Below are 16083 nucleotides of genomic sequence, written 5' to 3'. Positions count from 1 at the left end.
AAGGCAACGACGGAATATGAATTACCAAAAAGTATACGGTATCACTGGTCCTGTCTCGGTGGCAGGTCCCACAGCACCTGAGAACAAATTAAACGATGAATTAATTCAAGAGTTGAAGAAGGAAAACTCCTTCGAAACGGAACAGGAAACCGCCAATAGGGTTAAAGTGTTAGAGACCCTTCAAATGCTTACTGAAAAATTTGTGTTCCAAGTGTCGAAGAATAAGAATATGTCTGATGGGATGGCGAAGGATGCTGGTGGCAAAATATTTACCTATGGTTCGTATAGATTAGGTGTCCATGGCCCTGGGAGTGATATAGATACGTTGGTGGTAGTTCCCAAACATGTTACAAGAGAAGATTTTTTTACTGTTTTTGATGCTCTGTTGAGAGAAAGAGATGAATTAGATGAAATTGCACCAGTTCCAGATGCTTTTGTACCGATCATTAAGATGAAATTCAGCGGAATTTCTATTGATTTAATTTGTGCCAGATTAGACATTGCACAGGTACCCTTGAACTTGACATTGAGTGATAAGAATTTGTTGAGAAATTTGGATGAGAAGGATTTAAGAGCTCTTAATGGGACGAGAGTCACAGATGAGATTTTGGAGTTAGTCCCGAAACCAAATGTATTTAGAATAGCATTGAGAGCCATCAAATTGTGGGCTCAAAGGAGAGCTATTTATGCAAACATTTTTGGGTTCCCTGGTGGTGTTGCATGGGCCATGTTAGTGGCAAGAATTTGTCAATTATATCCAAATGCATGTAGTGCTGTGATTCTTAACAGATTCTTTAAGATTCTTTCGGAATGGAAATGGCCACAACCAGTGGTACTAAAACCAATTGAAGATGGTCCACTACAAGTCCGTGTTTGGAATCCCAAAATTTATGCTCAAGATAGATCACATAGAATGCCCGTCATCACTCCAGCATACCCTTCAATGTGTGCAACACATAATATAACAGAATCCACCAAGAAAGTTATTCTAGAGGAATTTGCAAGAGGTATTCAAGTGACAAATGATATCTTTTCAAACAAGGGAACTTGGGCAGATCTTTTCCAGAAACATGATTTCTTCTACAAATATAAATTCTACTTAACCATTACGGTCTCAACAAAGGGTTCAGACGAAGAACATTTAAAATGGAGTGGGCTTGTAGAAAGTAAGACAAGATTGTTGGTGTTGAAATTGGAAGCCCTAGCCGGCATTAAATTAGCGCATCCATTCACAAAACCATTTGAAAGCTCATATTGTTATGACACTGAAGAAGATTATAAGAATATTTTAAATAATTATGGCTCTCACAAGACGGAGGGTCAACTGGAGAAATACGTGAAGGTGACTGATGACAACAAAGACGATGAAACAATAAAGGACCAAAAACAAGTTCATATTACGACAATGTATATTGGTTTAAGCGTAAACGTAACTGAGAAGAAGGAGAAGATAGACATACACGTACCCTGCACAGAATTCTTCAATCTCTGTCGTAACTTTAGTGAAGAATATCAAAAATCAGACACTTTTGCATTATCTATAAGGTATGTGAAGCTATACGACATATCTGATGAAGTGTACGATGAAGGTGAAGCTAGACCCAAGAAAAAGAAATCTAAGAACAAGAAAAGAAAGGATGAGAATGAAGCTGATATTTCTAAGAGGCCCAGGTCAGATACAGCGGCCTCTGTTCATGAGGAGAATAGTTCATCTGTTCCCGCCCTTGAACAGTCGACGAAACCCATAACACCCGTCACCTAAACTGGAGCTGAGAGTACTCTCCTTACGTAAATATAAGTATACATATAGTGACTAATAGATAAACTCTTTCTTAGCAGTGTGATACGCCTATGAAACTGCGTACAAGACCCTGAAGATTCCGCGCTTCTTCTAGAAGAAAAAACAATTTATAGGGGAAAGAACGATCTTTTTAGCCAACAAAACTACATGGAACCTTATAGTCTACATAGATTGATGCAAACCTATTGGAATACCATTAATTAGTTGGTTAATATCTAAGTTAAAATACCACTACCATAATGGGCCTTGAGAAATTGATTGTTCCAGGAAAAAGCTTGAAAAGTCAAAGCTCCTCAAGCATTGACAAAGCCACCTCTTCCATTCATTCAAGATCTTCATCCTCATTTAACAATGACACTCCACTAGATACAGATGATATAGATGAAGATGATGAATCAGGACAGAGTATTCTTCTTAATATTATTTCTCAATTGAAACCAGGATGCGACTTATCAAGAATTACGCTACCAACATTTATCCTAGAGAAAAAATCTATGTTAGAAAGAATTACGAACTCTTTACAATTTCCTGATATTTTAATGGATGCTCATTCCGATCCTGATGAATTACAAAGGTTTATTAAAGTTGTTAAGTTCTACCTTGCAGGCTGGCACATTGCACCAAAGGCAGTGAAAAAACCTTTGAATCCAGTGCTGGGAGAACATTTCACCTGTTATTGGGATTTACCAAATAAGCAACAAGCATTCTATGTAGCAGAGCAAACAAGACACCACCCTCCGGAATCTGCCTATTTTTACATGATTCCTGAATCGTCCATCCGAATTGATGGTATTGTGGTTCCTAAGTCAAGATTTTTAGGTAACTCAAGCGCAGCAATGATGGATGGATTAACTGTTTTAAAATTTCTAGATATTAAGGATTCTACTGGGAAAGAACCTTGTGAAAAATACACTTTAACTCAACCTAATATGTATGCAAGGGGTATACTGTTTGGGAAGATGAGATTTGAACTTGGGGATCATATGCTTATAAAGGGACCTAGGTACACTGTGGATATTTTGTTCAAAACGAAGGGCTTCATTTCAGGATCCTATGACCATATAGAAGGTAACATAAAGGACCGAAATGGCAAAGACTTATATACAATTTCAGGGAAATGGAACGATATCATGTATATTAAAGATTTGAGTGATCCTAAGAATAAAAAAACAGTATTTTTTGATACTCATAAGAATAAAACCTTTAAGCCTAAAGTTCGTCCAATCGAGGAGCAAGGACAATATGAATCACGGAGACTTTGGAAGAAGGTCACTGATGCATTGGCTAAACGTGATCATGAAGTGGCCACGGAGGAGAAATTCAAGATTGAAGATTATCAAAGAGAACTTGCAAAGAAGCGCTTGGAGGACGATGTGGAGTTTCATCCAAAACTTTTTAGAAAGGTAGAACCTGGACAAGATTTAAATTTCTATATTTACAAACATATTCCAAGTGGACGTGACTATGAGAAGCAAATAAAATCTATATTAGAAGTTGCACCAATTTTACCAGGTCAGGCATTTACCAGTAATTTCGAAAAACCTGGATATAAGAAATATGAAATGGAGGAAAAGGCAAAGGAGCACCAGCTTGCTATGAAACATTGAGTCACATTTAAATATTAAAGTGTATCAAATTATTTTATTTGGAACTGATATCTAAAGATTTATCCAATAATTAATATTAAGAGACAACACAAATTTATACGATTATTTAAAAGTAATTCATGACAGATCTCTTGAAACCAAAATATTTAATATCTCGAGATAGCAAGAGATTATCTGCATACTTTTCTGGTACCAAAGGCTTGTCATATTCAAAGTAAAGGTGACCAAATTCCTCTTCAAACACCCGAAGTTCTTCCGTCCATTTTTGGAATAACCAGCTTCGGTCAATTTCGGGGAACGTCTTTAAAAGGTTCAATAAGCACAAATATGGTGGCCATTTATCTAACCTTAATAACTCTATCATTTCTATTATGCCCTGAAACGTATGAGAAACACTAAATTCTGGAAAAGAGTTATCAACCTTAACAGGATCTCTGCCGGGTAATATTTCTTCAAACATTTTCGATATTCTCCTGTATTCATTTCTGTTGTGATCTATTTTCCGATTTCGTTGGCAGACAATATATGAGAGAGTATCCCAGGAAGAACAGTCGGATCCTCTTTGAAAGCAAAATTTCTTAACTTTGGTAAAGAGTTCCAATTTTTTCTCCTTGGGGATATTATCAAAGAACCATCTTATCGTATTCCAGCAGTAATAATTAGCAGGATGTAAACGAGCCGCTTTAAAGCATGCATCCAAATAATCAAGTTTATTTTCAGGGAACAGTTCCAAAATCAGAATATATAATTTCTTGTATAGTAACCACATCGAAGAAGATTTATTCAATTTATTGTTTGTGGAGGTCAGAAGTCGTTGGACCATCCTTAATTCCTTTTCTAAGAATCGATAAAGTTCCTTTTCATTTCCCCCTCTCACTTTAAAGTTTCTGATAATTTTTATTAAGATGGATTGATGGAGATTAAATACGGTTTTGTTTTCTGTTGTGGTAAGGAATAAACCAACGGTCATATAATAAATCTCCATGTCATCGATCTTACAGCAATTGTCCAGATCAGTGCTCGAGGTAACCAGCTCTGTAAATTCCTTATGGACCCCTTTGAATATTTTTACAAATGTTGATTTGAAACAAACCAACTCAGCCTGGGATTCATTCTTATCAATGAAAAAAGGAGTCTTAACACCCTGTTGATCCGGTTCAAATGACAACTTGCAATTGTCATGAGGATATTCCGCTGTAAGGTAGTCAAATAGTTCTTTGCATAATCCAGTACTTTCTTCCATACTTATTATTAGGCATAAATGGTATAATTCACCTTTCTTTCTATGAAAGGACTCTTCTAGACATCTGCTACATGACATAAGTCTGAATTTTTTTAACTAAGCAAACTCAACCGACGGGCTTAACAACTCCGTCGGTAAATGAATAATAATAGCATTAATGAAATTTATTGGCAAAGATATATATCGACGCTTAAAGAAACAATATATCGTAACATTTATAGAAACTTGCAAAAAGAGCATAAGACGTTTATCCATTCCAAACTAGACTTAATCAACACTTAAGATTATGGCCATTTCTTCATTAGTTTCATTCTCTTGTAGTCTGTGAAATGTAGTCTTCGCTGCTTCTTCATTTAGATTTGTCACCTCTAATGAACTCTTGGGTTGATCGTAGGTTTGTTGTAAATGGGATTCTGGAATAATGACCATTCCCATTAATGACAAACTCAGCAAGCTTACGGTGAAAAATGTATAAACCATAAGTTGAGAACTTAGCTTTGACGCAGAAGAGGTAGAGTCCGGAGGAATAGAGAAATTTGTCTGATACCTGTCATTATTCCTTACAACCTGAGGAGTAGAATAAAAGTCCGTAAAAGAATATGTTTTTTTACTTCTTGGCTCAGTGACTGTTGCGTACAGGGACATATATTCTGTCATTGTAGGTTCAACTTTTTCATTAGGATATCTCTTCTCTAAAGGCTGACTTCTTTGTTCTCCCAGTTCGTTCTCGGATGCATCATAAAGTCCAAATTTAATTCCAGAAAGCATAGGTACCAATGGCATACCGTTTACTGTAGTTGTAGCTAAAGACACTGCTGTCACCGTAGTGGTCCTTGGGATCCATCTTTTTTTGGTCTTTATGGTGGTTATTGTGGCTGTTTTTGATTCAATTTTGACCGTGGTGGATGTTGTCACCTTCACTTTACGTTTTAATTCGAATTTATATTTCGTTTCTGTGTTTGTTTTAGTTTGAGTTACAGTTGCGGGCACTGAAACGGTTTTTGTCGTTTTACCAACTTTAATAATCCTTGTGCTGGGTTCAATTTCAGTTTCTGTAGTAGTAATAAAATCATGTTTATATTTTGTTTTCGTAATTAAATCAAAATCTGTTTCTGTGAAAGTAACATAATCATGGAGATACTTGGTTTTTAGTTTTTTAATATATTTTGTATTATATTCGGTAGTAGTAGATACATCATAGTCGGTAGTGTAGATTGTGTCATAATCAGTAATGTAAAGAGTGTCCGCAATAGTAGTCACTGACCTCTTCCCCTCGCATTGATCAATGATAACTGTGGTCTCGATAGTTTTTGGTTTCCAAGTAGTATATGTCTTCTCCTTAGGAATATATGTAGTATATGTATCTGTCGTGGTGTAAATGAGAGGTGGTTTAAACCCTTCCTCAATACCAGGATCATCCCCACTATTATCTTTTTCCTCATCTTTGTGTTTTCTATTGTTCCTTTTTTTCCACCAAAATTGGGCATCAACATCTGTACTAGTCTCATCGATTGGTTGTAACAGATAAACAATAGTTTGTACCAATGATTTTCTTTCAAACGAGAGAAGATTTCTGTATTTACCAGTACCGTCTTCTGAATCAAAATAACCTAAAGGCGGATTTTCCACAGTGGGCATTTCAGCAACGTTAAATTTTGGACGTTTGGTTGAGAACCCATCTAACAATCTGTTCAAGGTTACCAGTTGTGATTTATCCGTGCAATGATCTTTAAAACAATCATCAACCAATGCCTTTAATCCACATTGAACACAAAGACAATTATTAACATCCTTCAAATCTGTACTATCAACGGCAACACAAGCTTGACAAAAATCGAACTGTTTAACAAAGTTATTAGAGATACATTCATTAATCTTGGAATCACAACTTGATAAGAAAGGTGGTATGTTTCCCTCATGGAAACGTGGACACAAATCTATATCTGAAGCTGTATCTGAAGTTGTAATAACTTCAGTAGATTGGGCAATAACACTGGTCAAGGTAAGACCTAACACTATCCAAGTTGGAAAACTAATCATCATTGATCTGGATTGGGGAGTTTGTTTTTTCTTTCTGGAAGTGGATCTCATTCCAGAGAAAGTAAATATTTTGTGACATCAGCTTTTATAGTTCTGGGAAAAAAGGAAAATTAACCGCCTTCCTAAGAAAACCGTCACTGACACATGAAAACACAACTCGATTGGATATTTCGTTGTATCTACAATTGTTACAATATCACCAAAGCAAAATATTCTTATTATTATTACTAACACTAATATTAATGCTTACTTTATATACAGGATTGGGTTATGAATATTTCTCTATTGGCTGGCACCATCTGCACGTCTAGCATTCTCTATCAACGTTTCAGTCTTAACTTCGTCTAAGTCATGCATTTGTTTCAGAATAGTATTGAACTTTTTCCTTTGTTGTTTACCAGAAATATCTCTTTCTTCAATAGTATTTTCTAGGTAAATATTAGGAGCATCATAACTTTCTTTAGTTAAGTGGATAGCATTTGGTTCTGCCTCGTTGAATCTAGCCAGTTTACCTGAGAGAATCTCATCAATAAAGTATGTCTTAAAATCAGAAGGTTTAGCTAGCACAGTGAGTTGGAAATCGGGAATCAAATAACCTGTCTTTGCCTGTAACATCTTTGTAAATTGGAACTTCTTTATTAAATCAGGGAATTCCAGATCCAGCGTATCTCCCTCCATCCCAGCTGACTCCAATGATTCTTTCAAAATCAAATCAAGTTTCTCTTCTTTGGAAACTTTCTGTTTACTCAACCATGAATTAAAGGGAATTTCATTAAATGGTATGGCCGTACCTTTAGCTCTCTTTCTGTTCTTCTTCCGACCTATAAAGTTTTCTGGTATTAATTCCAACTTATCCTTGCTGGCAACAACTCCTTCCTTAGTAGCAGACGCCACTGTCTCCATTAACTGTTCCTTCTTTTTATTGGAACGAAACCAATCCATGATATTCAAAGCAGAACCGGTAGTATGAAATTGTGACACATATTTGGTGTGAGACACAATGGTACGTGGTGTCCTCCTTACAATGAACATTCTTATTGCTGCTTCACGGTGTTCTTTGTTATATCGTTGTTGAAATGAAACGAATGAAGGTTTTATTTAATGTTGCGCGATATAATAAAGAGGCGATAAACTCTATCAGGAAGACAAGAGTATTTAAATCAAGATACATAGAATAATACATCATATAATATAACAACACTATGGGTGCTATACTGAGTTGCTGTAAGGGACATACTGATGAAGAGGACCCATTGTTAAGAAACCCGCAGGATAGATATGGTGGTACTATGAACGGCGATGATCCACAAATGACTGATGGGTATAGTGAAGCCCTCCGATTGAAACAAGAAGAGAAGAAAGCCGCTAGAGATAAGGAATTGAAACAGATTGTTACAGATACTAATGATAAACTGATCGATATCTCTATGATCAACAATAGTGGTATTGTTTTAGAAAGTAACGATTCAGACTGGTTCAAAAAGGCAGTGATAGCTGATGAAGGAGAGGCGACAGACAACCAATTGCAACAATCTACTACAGAACAGGCTACCACAGATACAATTTTAAGTCAAGAGATCGGTTCCACGTATAAAGCGCTGGATCCAGAAGAACATCTTACCGCGGCTGATAAACAGAGATTGCAGACCACGCTGAGAGCTGTGATTAAGGAGATTGAGGATCAAGTACATATAGACGTTCCAGGAGAACTCACAGTGACCATATAAATGGTCATACCGACATTAATAACTAACTCTAAATGTTTAATAGAAGTAACGAATTTGATCGTTTTCAACGGTATCATGTGGAATTAGTTAATTTACATAATTAAAAATATTAGTTTTCATCTAATATATATATAAACAACAGCTCTAGTGAAAAATACACGCCAAATAAAGACTAAAGATGCCTCCAAGAAAACGGAAGATTACTAATGATGAAACAGAGAATGTAGGGGCCACTGTAGATGATACTCAACCTACACCAAGAAAATACCTTCCCGGTAAACGCCCAAGACATTTAGATGATGTAGAATCGGTTGACTATTTAAAGCCATTAGATCCTGAATCCGAATTATTTCAAAACAACGCTGAATGGACGATACCGAAGTTTAATACTTTTGTTAATTATGCCTTGGATACTTTGTCGGAAACTTACAAGGATATCTTCAAAGATTTCATCAAATTGCCAAGTAGAAAATTTCATCCTCAATATTACTATAAGATTGAAAACCCAATATCTATTAATGAAATTAAATCTAGAGATTACGAGACTGATAAAGAGGAAGGTATAAGGAATTTCCTGTTAGATGTTGAATTATTGGCTAAGAATTGTGACTCTTTTAATGAACCAGATAGTTTAATTGTTAAGAATGCATTTCAAACAGTTCTCTTTATTAAATTCGAGGTTTTGAGAGCAAAAAATGCCAAGAGAAATTTTCTAATCAATGAAGACATTAGATCGAGGTTGTTGAAACATTTACAGAAATTAATGGATGCCACGGAAAAGCAAATCGATAAAGCCTTAGGTGAGCCATTCAAGGATTCTGATAACACTGTGAAATTAAGTGACCCATTTATGGAGCTAGTGGATCGTGATACGTTACCAGAATATTATGAAGCCATTCATAAACCAATGGCATTGAATATAATTAAGACCAATTTGGAATCTGGCGTCTATGTTAGACTTTATGATTTCATAATTGATGTTGATCTTGTTTTCCAAAACGCATTGATATTCAATGATCCAAGTTCACTGATTTATCAAGATGCCAAAAAATTATCCAAGTATTTTAATCATCTAATAGAAACGCAAATTTTCACTGAGTTAGAAGATGCCAAAGAACGTGGAGAACTTACATTAACTATTGAAAGCGGCGATTATGAAAACTATTTAACAACATTGGAGACACCAGCTGATCTTATGAATACTGAAGGACAATCCTCTGATAATGAGGAGAATGCCGCAACAAATGATGGCCATAAGGTAGAAGTTGAAGATGATTATGATTTTAATCATTTTGAAAGTCTTGGTAATGGATATACCAAAACTTTGTTAACTGAGGATTATTTGTTAAATCCAAAGGGCAGACTGCAGAAAGAGCAATCATTACCAAAAAGGCAATCTATTGTGGATGTGAAAGAAGAAGGTGAAACCCCAATTGTTCCAAAATATAACATTTTGAAGTCACTTCAGAATGACCAAGTGTCAGAGCAATACACGGTGGAGAAAAAACCATACAAAATGATAAGAGAGTTGAGCCTGTATGCCTCCAAGGGATTCTATGACCATTCAGTACATCCAACACCAGGGACAAGACCATCCACTCAAGAAAATTGGTTTGAATATACCTTTTTAGGTGACAAACTAAGTCAAAACGAAAACTCATATTCGTTTCAATTAGATCCTCAGCAAGTATTTTTATCTGTTCGTGCCATGTTAAATTCCTCCAACTGGGAAACGTCACTAATAGTAAACAAAGAGCAAGTGAAGGCAGTAAATTCTACTTCCGCTATAACTCCTACCTCATATCTGAATCCACAATCACCACCACAATCGACCAATGGAGTTAAGAAGGAGGAAGATACTGGACCTGAAAAATATGAGTTCAAATTGGCCGAGGGTTTAAATGCTTTAGAATATACGTGCTATGATACGGCAGGCGGAGCTAAGGAGGTATTTAAATTTTGGATAAATTCCCTTCCCTAGTGTAAATATAGTCTATAAAAGTATATAGTAAAAGCGATTAAAATACTGCACTGTAGCAGAGTTACCGTAGAGACGTCTCTCAACTACTGTCCTCGACACATGAAAAAAAACACAATATAATTGAAAAAAAAAATATCGACCCCAGTGAGGATTGAACTCACGATCTTGCGATTAACAGTCGCACGCCTTAACCAGCTTGGCCATGGAGTCTTATTTTTCTGGTTTTGTTGGGTATTTGAGCCGGGGATAAAGGAGAGTAAAGATCTTGAGATTAAAGGCATTTAAGTACATCAATTTGAATAGGTTTGCTCAAAACTTTCAATAATAATGTACAAACCAATTATTTGAGTAGAATGACATTAATAATGATATCAAAATTGAGCGTTAGCATGGCGCTTTTTTGTTTTACCGCTCCACCAATCATATCGGGTACGGCCTTGCTTAGCGGAGTTTAGCGATTTCTCGAAGGGATGGAGTACCAAGAAACTTGAATGGATAGTATAGTCCAGCCATTATAAAATTGTTTATCGAACTATTACATTAGACCACTGAAATTAAAACACTAGGATATTTCCACCGAGATCATCATCACAATGACTTCAGTATGTTTAAAAAGTTTATTTAGTGGAATAAAATAATAGAGTAAAAAGGACTAACATAATATCCATCATTGCTCCCATTAGTACACATCAAGATTAGGAATCAAACCAAACCCCCGTCTAGGTAGACTGTCGCTAAGGAACCTATTGGCTTATTCCCCCAACTTAATGTTGTGGGGTGGTGCCTCAGCATTTGGTCTTTTCGTTTTCGTAGAGGGATGGCCTACTTTCCAAGATGCTATATTTAAGAAAATTCCAATAGTTGGTTCCCATTGGAACGACAATACACCACCTGAAGATAAGCCAGTATAAGTGACATAGATATATGGGGTGCAGCATTTGTTTGTTATTATAATTATTCCATACACAATAAGTTACATATATTCTTCACGTTATAATGACATATACTTATCCTTTTAAAAAATTTAAATTCTGCTTTTAAGATTTTATGTATAAAGAATTTGGAATAGTTAATTTAATGAATATAAATAAGTACGTAAAGTAAAGAGAGGTATAGAAAGAAAATGAATTGAGGGGATATTTAATCATAACTTCGAAGTTGGTGTGGTTAGTTTTATAGCAGCATTTTCTAAGACAATTTTATTTCTATTCACATCGGTGGTTTGGAAAATGACTAATCCATTTGGTTGTCTCCAAGCCTTAACTTTTAATTTGTCACCGGGGAAAACAACGTCACTAAATCTAACTTTCAATTCACTATAGGGACCAAACTTATCAAATAAAGCCTTTGCACTAATACCCAAAGTACATAACCCGTGCAATATTGGTTTGGGGAACTTAACAGCTTGAGCTAACTTTGGATCAATATGTAATGGGTTATAATCACCAGATAACCTGTATAGAGCAGCTTGATCCTCGCTAGTAGAAACCTCAACTTCAAAATCAGGTTCTCTGTTGGTTGGAGCTTTGAAACTCTGAATGGCAAATTTGGATCTTCTCTTTGGATCGATTATTTGTTTATTAGGTGCTACACGTGCACCTCTAATGAAATACGTTCCCTCATTATATGCGAGCAATTTATTAGTCTTGGCATCAAAAGTCTTGAATCCACCCACAATGATGGCAGCTTTACCATTCTTATCAATAACTTGCAAAGGAGCAGCTTCAGTTCTAACTGTAGCAGAAGTGGGTAATTGTTCACCATTAGTCAAGTTAAAATATTGTTCACCATGTAATAGCATGGAATAATTGAAATCTTCCACCAATTCACTCATATCGAGACTTGCAGCTGAATTCATACATGGGATAACGGCAAATGAAGGCAATACTTGGAATTTGGAATCATTCTCATATGTATATTTCAATTCTTTGCTTGTACATCCAACACCCAGATTGTAAAGAATGGAATCCCTATCAGTGTATTTGAAGATAGTGCCCCCTTTGGATTCGTTACCTTCAGTAGCAGCAGCAGTATCGGCTGTTGGTGAGGCTTGTTGTCTCATATGTGCCATTTGGACAGTTTGTAAGATAGCCATTGAAGAATCTTGAGTGGATTTTGGATTAATTGTCTTACCTTTGAAGTCAACAACTTTAGACCAATTCTCTTTAATTAATTCAGGAGTTATATTGTTTGAAACAGTTGTAAACCCAGGACTTCTTTGCCATCTTGTCTGACCACACCAACCACCACCAACTTCGAATAATTGACCACGAGTTGACTTTTTATCTTGTAATTCCTTCGTGGCTAACAAGACAACGAATGGAGATACTTGATTGACATCAAAATGATTAGCCAGTTCCTTTTCACCAAAGATAGTCTTTGTCATTGCAGTTTCAGCATGTGGAGCAATTATGTTAACAATGATTCCCTTCTTAGCACCTTCAATGGCAATTGTTCTTGAAAACCCAAGGATAGCAGCCTTAGCAGCAGCATAATTAGCTTGACCAAAATTACCATAAATCCCTGATGTAGAAGTAGTATTAATGATAAACCCTGAGTTTTGTTTACTGAAATGTGGCCATACAGCTTTACACATGGCAAAAGTAGCTTGTAAATGAACTTGTAGAACGGGGTACCATTCCTTTTCAGTCATCTTCAAGAATGATTTATCACGTAAGATACCAGCGTTATTAACTAGAATATCGACATGTCCGAAATGATCTATGGCAGTCTTAACGACCAATTCAGATTCTGTGATAATATTATGTGAATCTGGGAATGCAGTATCTGCACCGAACTTGGAATTAATTTCATTTACGGTTGTTTCAGGATTAGTAATATCGTTAATGATAACTTTAGCACCATATTTGGCAAACCACATTGCATGTGATTTACCCAACCCACCATTAGCACCTGTAATAATGACCACTTTCCCCTTAATGGATTCAACTTTAACAGAACCTTGTTCGTTTTTCTCTGGTAATTTCTTTGCCTTTGTAATCAAATCATTGTAATCGGACAATTGATTTGGATGTTGAGTCTTATTAAATGGTTTATCGTTAAAATCTGTGATGGCGTCCCACTTATTTAAGATTGCCTCTGGAGTGAAAGAGTTCACGTTAGGGTTAAAGATTTGTCCCGATGATCTTTCCCATCTAATTTGACCATAAAACCCAGCAGCCAGTTCAAAGATGGAATTTGTTACCTTTGTTGAATGATGAGTCAAAAATAATACCAAGGGAGCGATTTTTTCTGGACCCAATTGTTTCAAAATATGTGGAGGCAATACATTCTCTGTCATTCTTGATCTTGCCAAGGGTGCAATGGAGTTGACCAAAATATTATATTTAAAACCTTCCTTTGCCAATGTTTCAGCCAGCCCTACAAGTCCTAATTTAGCAGCAGAATAATTAGCTTGACCGAAATTACCAAATAAACCTGCTGGTGAAGCGGTATTGATGATCCTACCAAATTTCTGGGCCTTCATATAGGGCCAAGCAGCATGAGTTAATTGGAATGCCCCATTCAAATGGACATCGATGACAGCTTGGAACTCCTTTTCTGACATCTTGTTAAAGGACACGTCTCTAAGGATCCCTGCATTATTAATCAAGATATCGATCTTACCGAAATTATCGATGGCTGTCTTGATGATATTTGCACCATTTTCATTAACTGAATCATAGTTAGCTACAGCAGTACCGTTGTATTTGGATTTAATTTCATCGACAACGACGTCTGCAGCTTTAGAATTTTGACCTGAACCACCTAAGGTTCCTCCTAGATCATTGACGACCACTTTGGCGCCCCTCTTTGCATATTCAAGGGCGTACACTTTACCGAGGCCACCACCGGCCCCCGTGACTACCACCACTTGATCTTTGAATGATAATTGTTGTGAGCTCATAGTTTTTTAGTTTGTTGAAAGACAAGAGAAGAGGAAGAGGAAGAGGAAGAGGAAGTGAAATGTTGGTTGATATTGGGCATTGCACTAGTTGTTTATATATAGTTTTTATTCTAGTTGGAGTGTTCATAGGGGAGCCCTTGGCATTCTGTATTACTCCAATGGCGATGACACCAACTCCGGGACGGTGTTTAGTGTGTTAAGCCCGCACTGTTAGGGCTGGGACCCGGGTAACACACCTCACGCCCTTGAAGACCTTACCGCGAACCCTAGGGCTGGCAACGTCAACGTCCAGACGAGTTACCCGGCAGCCACTCGCCAGCTCGCCAGGGTAACCGTACCGCACCGCCACGGACGTCAGACACGACCGTTTCTTCTGCTGCACGTGCTTCGAGTCGTCAATACAGCCGCGCAAGACGGGTAACGTCCCAGCAGAGATTTCGTCCGAGTCAAAACGCCAACTGCACTGACGGTCTTCATCCTGTCCGACGAACGTGCCATGAGTCGCTCTTAACATCTTCACATTACTGTCATTGCCATTACTGAATTGTAATGTGACCACTAGATCCTCCACTGGGTCCACCACGGCAATGGATTCCCTGACATGCAATCGAACTTCAAATTCGTCCTTATTAAGACCCAATCCGTCTTCAAAACTCACCTGTATGAGCCCATCTCGGTCCATCCGTCTCGACATACCTCCTTGTCCATCCAGATCAATCACGTATTGTGCAAGACGGAACTTACCATCTGGAGGCAAGAATCTTAATAATCGTTTACCTTGGAAACTTTCGGGTTCTTGTTCTTGTTTTTGTTCTTGCACCTGGTCCTCTTGTTCCACGCAGGCATGAAAAGATGGGATTCCAAGATCGTTACCCATCGTATCAAACATCAAACTGACGGTCGGATTACCATTAAGATAACATCGTACATCAATGGTACCCTTGATATGTCCAGAAACTAACTCCATGGAGGGATTGGAAGTACGAATGCCATCACGACCATGGTGTCTATCACTTTTCCTATACGTAACGTATACTTCCTCTTTCAAATCAACGTAGAGTTCTTCCTTAGCATCCTTGATACCATTACGTCTCCAGGGAACAACCATATCTTCTCCCCTCGATGAAGACGACGCATTAAATGCAACACCGGAACCCGCAGATCTCATAGCACCACTACTTTGATTCATAATAGTATGTGCGGTCTCATTCAAGATCTTCCTCAAATCATGCACGGGAGGAACCACATTCTGAATTCGATTATTGTAAAGAAACCCAACATTAATCTCCCCACCATTAACAACAGAATGCAAGAGCAAACTCAATCGATCGAAATTATTAACCAATTTCTTTACACTCACTTCATCCTTATCAAAATACTCCAGAATCAACTCGTCCAAATATTCCAAGAAACAATCCACCTCAACACTATCATCACTGGTCAAACAATAATAATTCATATTGTTCACCACAGAACGATACTTACATACCATGATGGCGGATCCACCGCCCAAACTGCGTGATTTCATCTCATTAGCAAGTAGTAATTCAGGACAACTCAATTGCATCTTTTTCCAGATGCTAGCATAGGTGGGGGAACTACCCATTGGCAAGTACTGGAAGATCAATTCATTTCTAATATTCGTGATATACAATGATATCAACATCTTGTGTTCTTGATCGCTTTGGTTGTGTGTGTGTTAGTAATCTTGCAATATCTTGAAATTTCAGTATTTTTTTGATTAACGTTACCGATTTTTTGAATGTTTTGAAATTTA

The 16083-nt window shown here is 37.0% G+C and overlaps 10 protein-coding genes and 1 non-coding gene across 11 annotated transcripts; 5 read left to right on the top strand and 6 right to left on the bottom strand.

The window, feature by feature from the left end:
* Nucleotides 1-16: 16 nt before the first annotated feature.
* PAP1 (polynucleotide adenylyltransferase PAP1) lies at nucleotides 17-1762 on the top strand (the record flags this gene model as incomplete). The annotated part of the gene is made up of 1 exon (XM_003673393.1): nucleotides 17-1762. One exon carries the CDS (start codon nucleotides 17-19, stop codon nucleotides 1760-1762), a length of 1746 nt encoding a protein of 581 aa, XP_003673441.1.
* A 278-nt stretch (nucleotides 1763-2040) lies between these two features.
* On the top strand, nucleotides 2041-3408 carry OSH6 (oxysterol-binding protein OSH6; the record flags this gene model as incomplete). The annotated part of the gene is made up of 1 exon (XM_003673392.1): nucleotides 2041-3408. One exon carries the CDS (start codon nucleotides 2041-2043, stop codon nucleotides 3406-3408), a length of 1368 nt encoding a protein of 455 aa, XP_003673440.1.
* A 106-nt stretch (nucleotides 3409-3514) lies between these two features.
* ECM9 (Ecm9p) lies at nucleotides 3515-4729 on the bottom strand (the record flags this gene model as incomplete). The annotated part of the gene is made up of 1 exon (XM_003673391.1): nucleotides 3515-4729. The coding sequence occupies one exon, from the start codon at nucleotides 4727-4729 to the stop codon at nucleotides 3515-3517; it is 1215 nt and encodes a 404-aa protein (XP_003673439.1).
* A 189-nt stretch (nucleotides 4730-4918) lies between these two features.
* On the bottom strand, nucleotides 4919-6742 carry NCAS0A04930 (uncharacterized protein; the record flags this gene model as incomplete). Its single annotated transcript, XM_003673390.1, has 1 exon — nucleotides 4919-6742. One exon carries the CDS (start codon nucleotides 6740-6742, stop codon nucleotides 4919-4921), a length of 1824 nt encoding a protein of 607 aa, XP_003673438.1.
* Nucleotides 6743-6973: 231 nt separating this feature from the next.
* MRPL13 (mitochondrial 54S ribosomal protein mL50 MRPL13) lies at nucleotides 6974-7723 on the bottom strand (the record flags this gene model as incomplete). The annotated part of the gene is made up of 1 exon (XM_003673389.1): nucleotides 6974-7723. The coding sequence occupies one exon, from the start codon at nucleotides 7721-7723 to the stop codon at nucleotides 6974-6976; it is 750 nt and encodes a 249-aa protein (XP_003673437.1).
* Nucleotides 7724-7893: 170 nt separating this feature from the next.
* On the top strand, nucleotides 7894-8418 carry MEH1 (Meh1p; the record flags this gene model as incomplete). Its single annotated transcript, XM_003673388.1, has 1 exon — nucleotides 7894-8418. One exon carries the CDS (start codon nucleotides 7894-7896, stop codon nucleotides 8416-8418), a length of 525 nt encoding a protein of 174 aa, XP_003673436.1.
* Nucleotides 8419-8596: 178 nt separating this feature from the next.
* RSC4 (Rsc4p) lies at nucleotides 8597-10399 on the top strand (the record flags this gene model as incomplete). Its single annotated transcript, XM_003673387.1, has 1 exon — nucleotides 8597-10399. One exon carries the CDS (start codon nucleotides 8597-8599, stop codon nucleotides 10397-10399), a length of 1803 nt encoding a protein of 600 aa, XP_003673435.1.
* A 136-nt stretch (nucleotides 10400-10535) lies between these two features.
* NCAS0Atrna5N lies at nucleotides 10536-10609 on the bottom strand. Its single transcript has one exon. It is a non-coding gene; the product is annotated as a tRNA-Asn (tRNA).
* A 383-nt stretch (nucleotides 10610-10992) lies between these two features.
* QCR10 (ubiquinol--cytochrome-c reductase subunit 10) lies at nucleotides 10993-11310 on the top strand (the record flags this gene model as incomplete). Its single annotated transcript, XM_003673386.1, has 2 exons — nucleotides 10993-11001; nucleotides 11083-11310. 2 exons carry the CDS (start codon nucleotides 10993-10995, stop codon nucleotides 11308-11310), a joined length of 237 nt encoding a protein of 78 aa, XP_003673434.1.
* Nucleotides 11311-11543: 233 nt separating this feature from the next.
* Nucleotides 11544-14306, bottom strand: FOX2 (bifunctional hydroxyacyl-CoA dehydrogenase/enoyl-CoA hydratase FOX2; the record flags this gene model as incomplete). Its single annotated transcript, XM_003673385.1, has 1 exon — nucleotides 11544-14306. The coding sequence occupies one exon, from the start codon at nucleotides 14304-14306 to the stop codon at nucleotides 11544-11546; it is 2763 nt and encodes a 920-aa protein (XP_003673433.1).
* Nucleotides 14307-14502: 196 nt separating this feature from the next.
* APM3 (Apm3p) lies at nucleotides 14503-15972 on the bottom strand (the record flags this gene model as incomplete). The annotated part of the gene is made up of 1 exon (XM_003673384.1): nucleotides 14503-15972. The coding sequence occupies one exon, from the start codon at nucleotides 15970-15972 to the stop codon at nucleotides 14503-14505; it is 1470 nt and encodes a 489-aa protein (XP_003673432.1).
* Nucleotides 15973-16083: the final 111 nt, after the last annotated feature.

Source organism: Naumovozyma castellii, chromosome 1, assembly GCF_000237345.1.
Source record: "Naumovozyma castellii chromosome 1, complete genome".
Lineage (NCBI taxonomy): Eukaryota > Fungi > Ascomycota > Saccharomycetes > Saccharomycetales > Saccharomycetaceae > Naumovozyma > Naumovozyma castellii.
This window is presented reverse-complemented; position numbering and strand designations above follow the sequence as displayed.